Source organism: Eriocheir sinensis, unplaced genomic scaffold, assembly GCF_024679095.1.
Source record: "Eriocheir sinensis breed Jianghai 21 unplaced genomic scaffold, ASM2467909v1 Scaffold9, whole genome shotgun sequence".
NCBI classification, from domain to species: domain Eukaryota; kingdom Metazoa; phylum Arthropoda; class Malacostraca; order Decapoda; family Varunidae; genus Eriocheir; species Eriocheir sinensis.
In genome coordinates, this window is record NW_026112274.1 from 167,301 (window position 1) to 182,300 (window position 15,000).

General features: G+C 42.6%; 1 protein-coding gene across 1 annotated transcript in view; it reads right to left on the reverse strand.

Annotated features, from left to right (window-relative positions):
• Nucleotides 1-15,000, reverse strand: part of LOC126994864 (ankyrin-3-like) — a 33,933-nt gene that overhangs the window by 10,380 nt on the left and 8,553 nt on the right. The window contains exons 2-4 of the mRNA XM_050854124.1: nucleotides 11,107-11,522; nucleotides 10,828-10,941; nucleotides 8,861-8,868 (exon numbers count right to left, since the gene is read on the reverse strand). Coding sequence (XP_050710081.1) covers nucleotides 8,861-8,868; nucleotides 10,828-10,941; nucleotides 11,107-11,522 — 538 coding nt within the window. The remainder of the gene's footprint in view (nucleotides 1-8,860; nucleotides 8,869-10,827; nucleotides 10,942-11,106; nucleotides 11,523-15,000) is intronic.

Here is a 15,000-nt window from a genome sequence, read left to right on the forward strand (position 1 = left end):
CTTGGATAGCGCAAGTACTATGTAGTAACCAAAGACGACCGACACACGAGTGGCATGGAAGTTGATTACTCACAGACTATTAACCGCTCCACTCAACTAACGCTTATCAATCCCTGTATTAACGGCTTGGTGCATTCCCTGGCTAAGTACAAAATGTCCAGTAAACTTGGCTCAAAATGCTTACTGCCAAGCCCCCTCAGAGACGATGAGAAGGTGTACGCTGCTTCTGAGGCTGACGGACGGCTGTATCAGAACACGAGGATCCCGTTTGGATTGACCAATAGTAGTCGCGTTCCAACGTGCAACTAACGCTATTATTTTCAGATAACGACCTTGAAGCCACCCTTCCGTACTTAATATAATCGATTATATTCACCTTTTTCTCTGAAACTTGACCTCTCTCAGAAAGACTCCAACCTGCTATGGAAAGAGAGGCTACTGCCATCATCGAAGCTGTACACAAGTGGAGACTTTCTCACCGGGAGGAGGTTTGCTATAACAGCTGACCAGCCAGCAGCGTCTTTGATGTTTAACCCTATAAGCTCCGACGTTTTCAAATTATCGCGCTTCTAACACCTAGCATCGTACTCATTTATCTGAATAATGATAACGCTCATGAACTGGTACCGAATCAATAGTATAAAACGATGATGAATAATAAGTGAAAAAAAGCTACTGGAAAGTAAAAAGAAAAAGAGTATAAAAAAAACGGAGGTAACGCTCTATCTCTCCCCCTCCCTTCCTCCCTCCTTCCCTCCTTCCCTCCCTCCCTCTGTCGCTCGTCACAGGCTTGGAGGAAGAATGGAGACATCTTCACTCGGCAAACAAATGTCGTACACACGCATCCTGTATGTAGCTACCTCGCTGTTGATTTTATTATTCAGGAAAAATCAGCACAAAAAAGACAGCGATGATGATAAGAGATACGTACAAGTGTGTCTGTGTGTGTGAGAGAGAGAGAGAGAGAGAGAGAGAGAGAGAGAGAGAATTTCTGCCACTTGAGTTAGACACACTTACACACGAACACATCCATGGTGGAGAGCCTTTGAAGTAGCCTTTTTTTTATTTATTAGTAAGTTTCTGATACGTCAAGGGGGTGGAAATAGGTTGACCGGAAACAATTTTATCCATTGCTGGGGCGGCGCGGCGCGGCGGGGACAGCGAGAGCTTTTATACGGAGATAAGAATCACAAATAGTACACTACAGACATTGCAAATACCCTTAGAAGAACCATTCGTTACATCGTGATAATAAATAAATACCTAAATAACCAGAACAGGAAAGAGGGAGAATAAGACACAATCAATCAGACAACTTGCATTTCCATTTCTATATCCTCGTTTTGGCATTCAAGAAAAAAAAAATCACCCCATCAAAATCGTACAAATAATTTGTCTAGTTAACTAATTATATATCTTCATATCTTTTTTCCATTATGGGGAGAAAAAACGGAAAGATAACCAGCTCTGAAACCGTAGAGTAGCTACTTAGTTTTCATTATGTTTTCACGTTTAGGCTACTTGCTCGACAACAAAGACACAGTCATTTAGAAGGTTTGAGGAAGCGGGGGGGGAAGAAGAATGGCCAGTAAATCGTCTATTCTTTCTTTTCCTCGCCCCTCTCTGTCACTTGAACTGTTCTTACTTCTTTTCCAGTATTTATTTATCCTCGATGGTAAACAGAGGCACTTAAAATGTTCAAAAGGAAGGGGAAAAAGTCAGTGGGGGCCTGTGGGGCGTAGTGTGGGGACGGGCTGGAGGCCTGAGGCAAGGTGACGTGATTGACGTCTGACAGACTCAGCGTCTCAGCAGCGTGAGTAACCGTCATTCACTCAAGGACGTATGTTTTTTTTTCTTTATTAGCTCTAAGAATTGTTTGGCCAAAGTAAAAGAAATAAACAAATGTTATAAAGTACGAGACACAGCTATCACCTCATGGTAATGCCAAAATAAGTATAGTATGTACCATAATTCATCATTCAAAACGAGCATGTTTAGCCGCCGCCGCCGCCGCCGCCGCCCCTAGAGACTCGTGCCCGTTGACACACGCCGACACGCACACACGAACGCACCTCCCCATGTATTACTAGGGTTGGGATCACAGAGTTATATACCTAGAGCGCGCGAGCCAGACACTCGGGTGCGGCAACCGGAAGTACCTCGGCCGCCATCTTTGGGAGCCCAGTCCAGCCAACTCTGTGCTCCAGCCGGGAACTTCAAAGTGGAGGTAAGTGGTATATAGGTGGTGATGGTGGTGGTGTTGTTGTTGGTAGCAGTGGTGATGGTGTTGGTGTTGGTGGTGGTGGTGATGATGGTGGTGGTGGTGGTGCTATAGTGGTGGTGATGTTGATGGTGCTGGAGAGAGAGAGAGAGAGAGAGAGAGAGAGAGAGAGAGAGAGAGAGAGAGAGACGGACTGACGTGACATATGACATAACTCAGGTTTTATTCTCTCTCTCTCTCTCTGTTTATGAAAACCACCATCACCAAGACCACCACCACCACCACCACCACTATCAAGTACCACCACCATCACCATTGATCATCACCACCACCACCATCACGTACCACCACCACCACCACCACCACTATCACGTACAACCACCACAACCACCACCATCACCACCACCACCATCACCATCACCACCACCACCATCATCACCACCACCACTATCACCACTACCACCATCACCACCACTATCACCACCACCACAACCACCACCATCACCACCACCACCATCACCACCACCACCACCACCATCATCATCATCACCACCACCACCATCACCACCACCACCATCACCACCATCATCACCACCACCACCATCATCATCATCAACACCACCACCTTAACCACAACCATCACCACCACTATCACCACTATCAACGTCACCACCATCACCAACCCAACCACCACCATCATCACCACCACCACCACCACCACCACCACCATCAAAACCACCACCACAGAGTGAGGGAAAGTGGGCTTCCCAAGATGGCTGCCGCACCAGGGTAGCTTGCCTCACCCGCCGCCAACCCCACAACACTGGAGCGCGCGCTCTAGGTATATAACTCTGTGGTTGGGATGGCATGTTCTTCCCTTCTCTATTGTTGTTTACTTGCAACAATAAACTATCAATCAATCATCAATCACAAGCTTGTGTCGAGCGGCCGCCCGTTGACAACACACACGCTAGAACTAATGCCATCTACAGGGCCTTGCTAAAACGCACCCAGAATGCACGCTGCCAACGACGGATATAGCCTATATAGGCTTCCTTCATTATGGTTACCACAGCCAGTTTGTTTGTTGGTCTATTTAGTGTATCAGCTAGAGCTTTATTAACAAAAAAATGCAAAACATGCAGTATAGAACAAAAGTATATATACTTGTAACAGTAATAGTATAGTCGTATCGTATAGGTTATTGTACATCTGACCGTCGGCAGCCGTTTGAACGCTTTCCATAATGTATCAACTGTGTTTCAAAATGATTGGCGTCGGTTTCTTGAAATATTCGTGTGTAGCAAAATAACGAGGATTCATATGCTTCTTATTGATATCACATGTTAATTTTGGGTATTTTCTGCGTTTATCTGAAGGAGTGTTTTTCTTTTACACTTGATAATAAGAAAAATGTATCGTTTTGATAGAAGTGCCTGAGGGGTGGCCAGATGTGGCCACCCTCGGGGTTTGTAGGGTTAAGTTGAATCACTCTTCACTGATAAAGAACGACAAAATAATGCGATGGCGCCTGGAACTCTCCGGATGCCAGTATGATATTCAGCCTCGCCCCGGTAATGGTAATGTTCCCTGTGACACATTGCCCCCAGCTTGTACCACTTCTCTTTCCCGCCCTGCTCCTCTCGATGAGGGTGCTGCCTCACTCTGCCATCCTGGTGTTACTTGATTTTGACATTTTATGAGGTCCAAAAATTTACCTAGTTCTCTGCATGCACTATTTGCTCCGAGCTGAGACGTAGATATTTCAGGACTCCAGTAGGTAAACCATCCAGTCCATGCATCCTTTTGACAGAATGTCCGGAGATTTTATTGGACCTAAAGCTTCTTGCTCTAGGAACAAATACCTCCTCGCTGCTTTCGGTTAATGCTCCAGACTTCCTTTCGCCTTTCCCTGCACTGACATGTCTGCTCCAACTGTTGTCTCGTGCCACAGGAAGCTCTCTGCATTATTCGGCTGTCCGTCATCGAGTCACTGATAAAGGGTCTCAGTGTATGTCTAGAGAGGTTTGTAATTTTCTTGTGGGGAATGGTATAGTTTGTACTCCCTCCACACCATACCACCCCAAGGCAATGGCCAGTGTGAGAGGGAATCAGTACCTGACACTGCTTTCCACTCCATTAGATCACTGCTCTGTACGCACACTAAAAAAAACTATCGTTACAGTAGGGCCCGACGAATTTCACACTGAGCAACCCGGTAATCTCGGCAGGGTTGGTAAAAGTGCGATCACCCCCACCACCTCAGCTCTGCTGGGGGGAGCAGGACAGGACCCCCGTAAGGGAGGGATAGAGAGGGAGACACTGAGATACCAGATATCACCATAATATTACGGAGTGATTTGAGTGCCACTTGTTCAAGCTTTACATTCATAAATAATAAAACAATAATGTTCATATGATATAAATAACAGCGGTGGGTAAAAGTATTCCCCATGTCAAAGACAAAAACATCAACCATCAATGCATGTCAGATATAGTTCAGTTCATAATGTGACAACCTTTAACTAATGCTTTCACTGAGCGTGTCTTTTCTCTCATGAACAAGCTGTTGGGATCTGGAAAAAAAAAAATCAGATTGCAACGCTAAAAGCATTGGTTGTTGGTGAGAAAAAAAGACTAACAATAACGCAAGGTGTTTATTATATGGTGTCCAAACTGGACGAAATTTTACCTATTCACCTGTGTGTGGTGTTACAGCCTAATTTCATCAGCCAAACACGACAATATTATAGTGCTACATACAACACAGACCAATTTACTTCGACTAAGACTCCACCTGTGTGTTTCCTGAAGCGTTACTGAGCCAACTCATATTCTACTGCTTCATTTACGAGTCCCGCTCACTTGATTCAGGCTAGTGAAGCCACATCAAACATGAGCAGTGATACCAACATGAGTAGCATGTTATCAACGGCTTCGTCCTTGGCGACAGTTTGTATAGTGCTGAACAAGATCAAGGGAATAGACCAGGTCTTTTCACGCTCCGGTTTTGACGTCATCAGCAGTATGATAGAGAGCAGACGGAGAATAATAAGGAAAGCGAGATATATTTCAATGGATATTGAAACATTTTCAGTTTTCGTGTGTGTGTGTGTGTGTGTGTGTGTGTGTGTGTGTGTGTGTGTGTGTGTGTGTGTGTGTGTGTGTGTGTGTGTGTCACAGTGTGTGTGTGTGTGTGTGTGTGTGTGTGTGTGTGTGTGTGTGTGTGTGTGTGTGTGTGTGTGTGTGTGTGTGTGTGTGTGTGTGTGTGTGTGTGTGTGTGTGTGTGTGTGTGTGTGTGTGTGTGTGTGTGTGTGTGTGTGTGTGTGTGTGTGTGTGTGTGTGTGTGTGTGTGTGTGTGTGTGTGTGTGTGTGTGTGTGTGTGTGTGTGTTACAGTGTGTGTGTGTGTGTGTGTGTGATTCAGTGGTGCTGGACGGACGTGTTTTTGTGCTCGTCCCGCGAGTGAATCCTAAATCGTATTTTTCGGACTTTATTATCACATAGTAAAGCCTACCAAGACAATGAAATAGTGTATGGTGCAGTGAAGTAACTATGGATAAGATACACCCCACTAAATTAGTAAAACTTGACGATGATGATAAACTATGCGGCAAGTGCACCTCCCCCTTGTTTACAGCAGCAGTTAAGTGCGACCAATGCAAAGAACTCTTTCATCTTAAATGCTCTAAAATGCCGATTCATCTTTTGATCAAGTACTTCACTTACCGTATAACCTATAACTGTGAAGAATGTGTTAAAGCGAATACAGAGGGATATGAGGAAATACTAGGCTGGGTAAACGACCTTGGAGCCGGCGCCCAGCCAACAAGCGATGACGTCAGCAAACAAGACAAGACCACATCAACGGAGCAAACTACCAGTCACTACCAAGAACCAATTAGCAGACTGGAAAACAGCATTGCAGAGCTGCGTGCAGAAATGCACAGTCTTACACAAAAAGTGACAACCGATGGTAAGCAGAAATTATTTTCTCATGTAATACAGTCAACCAAGGATAGCCAACAGCTGGCAGAAAATAAGAAAACGAGAGGAATGGTAGAAGCAAATCAACAGGCTGTTTTTATAAAACGCAAAAGTGGCTCTACAGTAACAAAAGAAGATAACGATCAGATTGTAACAGCTCTGAAGTCTGTCCCTACTGTATCAATGAGAAACGTGACAGAAGACACGGTGAAGCTAGTATTCCCAAACAGTGCCATAACCACCCAAGCCGTAGAAGCCCTGGGAAACGCCCAATTCGAACCCATCAAAAGAAATTGAGGCCTAAGTTAGCCGTGACATACGTACCAGACTCAATTGTGGATTCAGATTTAAACCAAATAATATTGGATAAGAACACAAATATTACTGAACTCATAGATGAAGAGAATGAAATAAAAGTTCTGACCAGTAAACCAAGTGCACCAGGGTTCAAAACTGTCATACTAGGAGTGTCACCAAGAATCAGAAATGCCGTCATGAAAAATGGAGGATATATCTATCTGCATATGTCACGATGTCATACATATGACCATTACTGGGCACTGAGGTGTGGTAATTGTTCACAGTATGGCCATAAGGCTGAAAAGTGTACCCAGCTGAAACCTCGATGCGGATTTTGTGCCGGAGAACACAGGTCAAATGATTGCACCACGAAAGATAACTTGAAATGTTGCCACTGTGCGGATGCCGATAGACCACAAACAGCCCATTCAGTATTTAATATAAAATGCCCAGCATTCTTAGAAGCCAAAAATCGAGTTATCCGACGCACAATGACATGTGAAGAGGATATATATCCAAAAAACTAAGATTTGAGCCAAGCCTACAGGTAATAAGTCCTACATATCAACCAAATTTGCAAGATTGCTCACCCCCAGATTACCAGTCAAGCACACCACTACTCAATAGATCAGCAATAATATGCTGCAACATTGAGGGTATATTTCCCAGGAAAAAACATTATAAAAGAAATATGCTGAGTGAAATAGCTAGGACATGTAACGCAATATTAATGTGTTTTACCGAATCACACTTACGGCAAGATATAAAAGATGGGGAAATAAAAATTAGTGGTTTCCAACAGTTTCGAGGAGACCACCTAGCAGGAAGGAAAAAAGGTGGAGTAATAGTTTATGTGAGGGATGATTGGTCTCGGCATACAAAAATGTTAGTAGCTGGTTCTGATGGTGAAACAGAATACGTAGTGCTATATAGAGAGCGACTGAAGACTATCATAATCACTGTATACAGACCGCCAGGATGTTCACAACAGACTTTTCTAAATTTTAATAATTGTATAACGGAGGAGATACGGAGATTGGGACCGCCAGAGCCAACAATAATTATAAACGGGGACTTCAACCTGCCAATTATAGAATGGGACACCAAGACAATATATGGGGGAACAGCAGTGGACAGACTACACTCTACAAGGTTGATGAACTTGGCAAACGAATTTTTACTGAAACAACTAATAAACGAACCTACAAGAGGAGAGAACATACTGGACCTGGTATTTACTAATAATGAAGAATTGGTAAATACGGTTGACATTGAAGACACTATACTATCAGACCATAGATTAGTGATAGTGGAGACGATGCTGAGTGATATAGGGAAGGCAAATAATACCAGAAAACTTGAGTCTTTTGCAGCATTAAACTTCTTCCACTCTAAAGTCGATTGGAACGCAGTGAACAAGGAGATTGCAAACGTTAACTGGAATTCAGAATTAGAGAATAAATCGATTAACATGATGGTTGAATACATTCTCACTAAATTGCAAGATATATGCACTGCACTTATCCCCCAAAAGATAAAACGGCGACAAAAATCAATTCCCCGTGATCGGAGAATATTAATGAAAAAAAGGACAAGACTGGTTAAACAATTAAAAACCAACATGAGAAATAACCAACGAAGTCTAAAGAATAAAATCAAGACGATTGAAAATAAACTGGGTGAATCTCACGAAAATGAATTGAAGACAGAAGAAAGAAGAGCAGTGGATGCGATAAAGAATAATCCAAAATATTTTTACTCATATGCTAGGTCAAAGGCAGAAATAAGAAGTTCTGTAGGACCCATTTCATGGAAAGGGAGGCAAATCACGGACCCCAAAGAGATTGCAGATGCCTTGGATGAACAATATAACTCAGTTTACAGCAAACCACTATGTAACACAACTGCATACCAACCATCACAGAATAGAGAAGGCCCACAACTAGAAGACATAGAATTCAACAAGGAAGATATAGAGCAGGCCATTGCAGCAATAAATACATTCTCTGCTGCAGGACCAGATATGGTTCCAGCTATACTCCTGAAAAAGTGTTCACACACTCTTTCCACTCCGTTGTACATACTATGGCGTACTTCATTAGATGCAGGGCAGGTCCCGAGAGTGCTAAAACAAAGTCTAGTTACACCGATATTTAAAGGTGGAGATAAAGCGGCTGCCAAAAACTATAGACCTGTGGGAAAAACCTCGCATATTATAAAGATTTTTGAGAGGATCCTTGTAAAACGAATTGCCGACTTCATGAAAAAAAACGAATTATATAATAAAGGCCAACACGGGTCTCGACAAGGACGATCCTGTTTGTCGCAACTTTTGCAGCATAGAACGGACATACTTGGTTACCTGGAAAAAGAAGTTGGAGTAGATGTCATATACTTGGACTTTTCGAAAGCGTTCGATAAAGTTGACCAGTCGATCCTCATGAAAAAAGTCAAACAAATCGGTATAAAACAGAAAATTGCAAACTGGATACAAAACTATTTCTCAGAAAGAACACAGTCAGTGGTCGTCCAAGGAACGCAATCAAGGAATTCTGAAGTTACAAGTGGAGTCATCCAGGGATCTGTTATCGGACCATTGTTATTTCTTATTTTTATTACGGATATAGACACCAAGCTAGAACACTGCAAGGCTACATCTTTCGCAGACGACACACGGATGATGGGAACAATAAGCACGAAAGAGGACTATAAACTAGTACAGAATGACCTGAACAAAATGTTTGCATGGACAAAAGATAACAATATGGAATTTAACCTATCAACATTCGAACTAGTGAGTTACAGACATCCCAAAAGCAGCCACATCATAAACAATTATAAGACTCCAGATGGCGAAACTATTAAACAACAGAATAGTATACGGGACCTCGGCATCATTATTACTGATGATGCCACATTCACACAACACATAGTCAGTTCAGCAGGAAAAGCAAGAAAACAGATGGGATGGATTCTGAGAACTTTCAAAACTAGGAATCCAGAAACAATGTTGACATTATATAAATTTCTGATAATACCACTCATTAAATACTACTGTCAACTATGGTGCCCAACCAATATTGGCCAAATAAGAACAATAGAAGCAGTGCAGCGTACATTCACATCTAGAATAGACGGGCTAGAAAACACCAACTATTGGGAGAGATTTCACCAGCTAAATCTGTACTCATTGGAAAGACGAAGAGAACGCTATATTATAATTTACATATGGAAAATCATCAACGGTTTGGTTCCCAATCTTGAGTCCAGTGAAGCAATAAAAACCACCCATAACGCCAGACGTGGAGTATTATGTGCGATACCGCCTATTGCTGGCTCATGGAAAAAAATTCAAACAGTGAAAGAAAGTTCCATTGCCGTGTACGGACCCAAACTATTCAATAGACTACCAAGACATATACGAGAACTTACAGGGACCCTGGAGTCATTCAAGAGTGAATTAGATAAGTTTCTGAGGACAGTCCCAGACCATCCAGTGCATCCCCACTATTACGTAACTACGGAGGGGAGCAGCTTGCTGCACCACCTCACCCGCACCACCTAGGGCGGCATCCCGCGTGACCTGGCTCAACAAGCAGGCAACTATATCTCAGGAGTGTGTGTGTGTGTGTGTGTGTGTGTGTGTGTGTGTGTGTGTGTGTGTGTGTGTGTGTGTGTGTGTGTGTGTGTGTGTGTGTGTGTGTGTGTGTGTGTGTGTGTGTGTGTGTGTGTGTGTGTGTGTATTATTATTATTATTATTATTATTATTATTATTATTATTATTATTATTATTATTATTATTATTATTATTATTATTATTATTATTATTATTATTATTATTATTATTATTATTATTATTATTATTATTATTATTATTATTATTATTATTATTATTATTATTATTATTATTATTATTATTATTATTATTATTATTATTATTATTATTATTATTATTATTATTATTATTATTATTATTATTATTATTATTATTATTATTATTATTATTATTATTATTATTATTATTATGATTATGATTATGATTATGATTATTATTATTATTATTATTATTATTATTATTATTATTATTATTATTATTATTATTATTATTATTATTATTATTAGCATTATTATTATTATTATTATTATCATCATTATTATTATTATTATTAGCATTATTATTATTATTATTATTATTATTATTATTATTATTATTATTATTATTATTATTATTATTATTATTATTATCATAAGTACTGCAATCATCACCGGTAATCATGTTGTTTATCATGCTGTCTATTGTAGCTATGTTAACATTCCTTACCTTCTTGTTGAAGCCGTCTATCAGCCATTCCCTGAAGCCAAGCAGTTTCCTCACGTCGTCTGGCCGCAGCGTGTCGTCACCTGTTGCAGCGTTCACCCCGGCACTGGACGTGACCTGCAACGACAGGCGCCACTGACTTTACCACCAATTGAGACTGGCAGCCTGGCTCTTAATGTGGGGGGGGTGGGGAGAGAGAGAGAGAGAGAGAGAGAGAGACCGACAGGCATATTGTAGAGACAGACAGATCGATAGGGATGCTAACAGCGTGCTTAAACTCACCTTAGGATTCAGGCTGTGGGCGGCGTCCCCGTGCACCGCGCCGCTCCTCCTCGCCAGCCACCTCGCTGCTAAGTCTTTACCCTGCCTCTCAGCCAAGTCCAGCGGCGTGAGGTCATCACCGGCCCCCGTACTGGGCGCCGCGCCCTTATCCTGCAGGTACCTGACCACGTTCAGACGCCCTGCCTTAACAGCCCAGTGCAGGGGTGTCAAGCCATCGCCGCCCATAGCGTAAAGAGGCCAGTCAGCCCCCTCCAGGGCCTTCAGCACATCCGCGTGGCCACCAAAGCTGGCGAGGTGCACCGGGGTGTGTCCGTCGGCGGCCTGCAGCAGCTCGGGGGTGGGCGGCGTGACCAGGATGAGGGTAGACACACACTCAACTCTACCTAACACTGCAGCCCAGTGGATGGCCGTCCATCCTGTGTGTGGGAAGGGAAAGAGACGGACAGTTTTCAGTGCTCGGCAGTGACCATTACGTCACCAGACAGTGCCCTAGTGCCGCCGTGTGACACACTGCACGGCAGCCACAACGGAGGCTGTTGTGAATACAGCTGATCCTGGATACGGGAGGCAGAGAGGCCTGTTGTTGCGGCAATAACGAGTGTGGCGGGAGGAGAGGGAGAGGGAGGAGGCGAGGGAAGGAGGGGAGAGGAAGGAAGGGAGGAAGATAATTTAATGATAGCGGGATTGAGTGAGGGGAAAGAGTGGAGGGATGGAAACATGAAAACATGGAAATGCAGGCAACAGTAAGCCTATTGGCTCATTACGTGGTTGCCCGCTTTGGTGATTTAATCTGCTCGACAGCCACTTGGGGCTTTGGGAGCAGATGAAAGCACCTCGACATTGAGGAGCAGATGAAAAGCACCTCGATATTGAGGAACAGATACAAGAACCTAGAAATACACGGAGACTGGGAGAGGACGAGTGGCCTACACAGGGCAGCCCCAGAATCCCCCCCAATACTCACGGTGGGTGAGGTGTAGTCTCAGGGGCACAGGTAGAGGCTTGATCCTCGTTTTACCGGCGGTACTAGGCACGGCACAAGTAACCTGTCACCTTACTGCACCCACACCTCACTCCACCTGTCATGCGGACATTCACTGTTGCTGTACTCTATTGTTGACTTACGCTACTTGTAATGAGAGGGATGAAGGAGGGAAGGGAGTGTAGGTAGAGTTATGAGAGGAGGGAGGGAAAGGATAAGGGGGAGGCGAGGGATAGGGAGGAGGGGAGGGAAGGGAGAATAAGGACTGCAGGGAGAAGAGGGAAGGGAAGAATATGGAAGGGAGTGAGAGGAGATGAGGGAGAGGAAGGAACACAAATAACACAAAGGAAGAACAAACAACAGCAGACCTGCTGGTCCTAACGAGGCTGTTTGTGACAAGCTACACTAACTATCTAATCAAAGGTGGAAGATGAAGGAAAACAAAGGCGAAGGATTCTCCCCACTCCCCCATGCCTCCAGCCAAAGCTGGCAGGAAAGGAAAAAGAACCATGCAGCATGGAAAAACTACATGGAATTTATGTAGGAAAGAGGAGATAACTACCATTACTGCTACAACTAACCGGGCGATAAAAACGGACAAGGACACCAGTATTCGAAAGAACTTAACGTTATTACGACAATGAGTAATATCTTAGTTGCTGGTTGAGTTCGAAATACTTGTCCAATCTATTCTTGAAGGCCGTAACTGTTGTACTATCAACGACATCACAGGGTAGAGAGTTCCAAACATTAACAACTCGATTGAAGAAGAAGTGTTTAGCTTCGTGCGACGAGAATCTTTTACCACTTGTCTCCAAATTGTGATTTCTTCTTGTTCTATTTGATCGATCAATTGTAAAGTAATCTTCCGCATTAATATCACTGAATCCTTTAAACTTTTTAGACACTTCTATCAGATCGCCTCGCATTCTTCGTTTTGATAGGCTGAATAAATTAATTTCTTTAAGCCTTTGTTCATATGATAAATTTCTCAACCTAGGAATCATCTTTGTTACTCTTCGTTGAACCCGTTCCAACTTTTCTATGTCTTTTCTGTAATAGGGAGACCAAAACTGTACACAGTACTCTAGACGGGGTCGAACAAACGAATTATACAGTTTTAATATTACTTTTTCCGATTTATTATTAAAGACTCGTCCGATGAGGCCAACCAATTTGTTTGCAGTTTTTACTACCTCTGAACAATGCTGACCGGGCTTTAAATCGCTTGATATAGTGATTTCAAGATCCTTTTCTTTACTTATTGCAGAAAGTTGTTGGCCATTCATTACGTACCGAACGCGATTGTTATTTTATCCGATGTGCAAAACTTTACATTTGTCAACGTTAAATTTCATTTGCCATTGATTGGCCCAAAGTGCAAGTCGATCTAGATCTGATTGTAAAGCTTCTTCGTCGAGTGTCGCAGATACTTTACTAGCAATTTTTGTGTCATCAGCAAATTTTGATACTCTGCAAGTGAGCCCATCATCGATATCATTAACATAAATCAAGAAGAGCATGGAGCCAAGCACTGATCCTTGAGGTACGCAGCTTCTAACATCGTGCCAGTTAGATGTTACACCGTTTAGAACTACTCTTTGTTTCCGTTCAGAGAGCCAGTCCGCAAGCCAATTGTGAATGTTACCCGAGATACCGTGCGACAATAGTCTGCTGAGCAATCGTTGGTGTGGGACCTAATCAAATGCCTTTTGAAAATCCAGATATATGAAATCTACTGATCTGCTTTCATCAAATACCTCAAAAATATAATGAAAAATATCAAGTAAGTTAGTCAAACACGAACGTTTATTACGGAAGCCATGTTGCGAGTTATTTATTATATTATTTTCTTCGAAAAATTTCACCATATTGTCGCGAATGATAGTCTCCATTAACTTACAAACAATCGATGTCAGGCTAATTGGTCGATAATTTGCTGGATGAGACTTGTTCCCCTTTTTGAAAATTGGTGTGACATTTGCAAGTTTCCAATCCGACGGAACTTTTCCAGCTGTTAAAAGATTTATTGAATATGATGGAGAACGGTTTACAAATTTGATGTTTGATTTCTTTTAAGACCCTAGGGGTAATTTTGTCTGGACCAGGAGCTTTGCTTACTTTAATCTTTTCAATTGTGCGTAAAATATCACTTTCTACGATGAGCACGCCACTTAACATCTTTTCGGTCCTTCTAGCCTCCGGCGGTTGAGGTGCTAAACACTCTTCGTCGGTAAATACGGATGCGAAAAAAGTTATTTAGGATTGTAGCCGTTTCATTTTCAGCGTTCGTGTGGTTATCATTATTATTAGCAAGCGGTCCGATACCACAAGTGAGTGACTTTATTATTTACATAGCTAAAAATCTTTATGCTTAGATTTACTTGTTTCCGCTATATATTCTTCAAGACTTTTCGTGCTTCGATATATTAATTTTTTGGTTTCGCGGCGAGTTCTGTCCAACTCTAGTTTGTCAGCCTCACTCTGAGTTGATATGTATCTACTGTATACGCGTTTTTTTAAGAGATACCATTTGTGTTTCTTCCTAAAAGCTGAACCTTTTCTTTACTAGGAGTTACTTCACTTTCTTTCATATTGATGCTGGAAAAGGAGAAGGAGAAGGAGGGAGAGGAAGGAAAAAGAATGGAGGGAGAGGAAAGAGAAGAAGGGGAGGGAGTGGAAGGAGAAGGAAGGAAGGGAGAGGAAGGAGAAGGAAAGGAGGGAGAGGAAGTATATGGAGGAGGGTGAGAGGAGAGGAGGGAGAGGAAGCAGAAGGAGGGGAGGAAGAGGAAGGAGAAGGAGTGGACTTAGAGGAAGTATATGGAGGGGAGTGAGAGGAGAGGAGGGAGAGGAAGGAGAAGGAAAGGAGGGAGAGGAAGTATATCTAGAGGAGTGAGAGGAGAGGAGGGAGA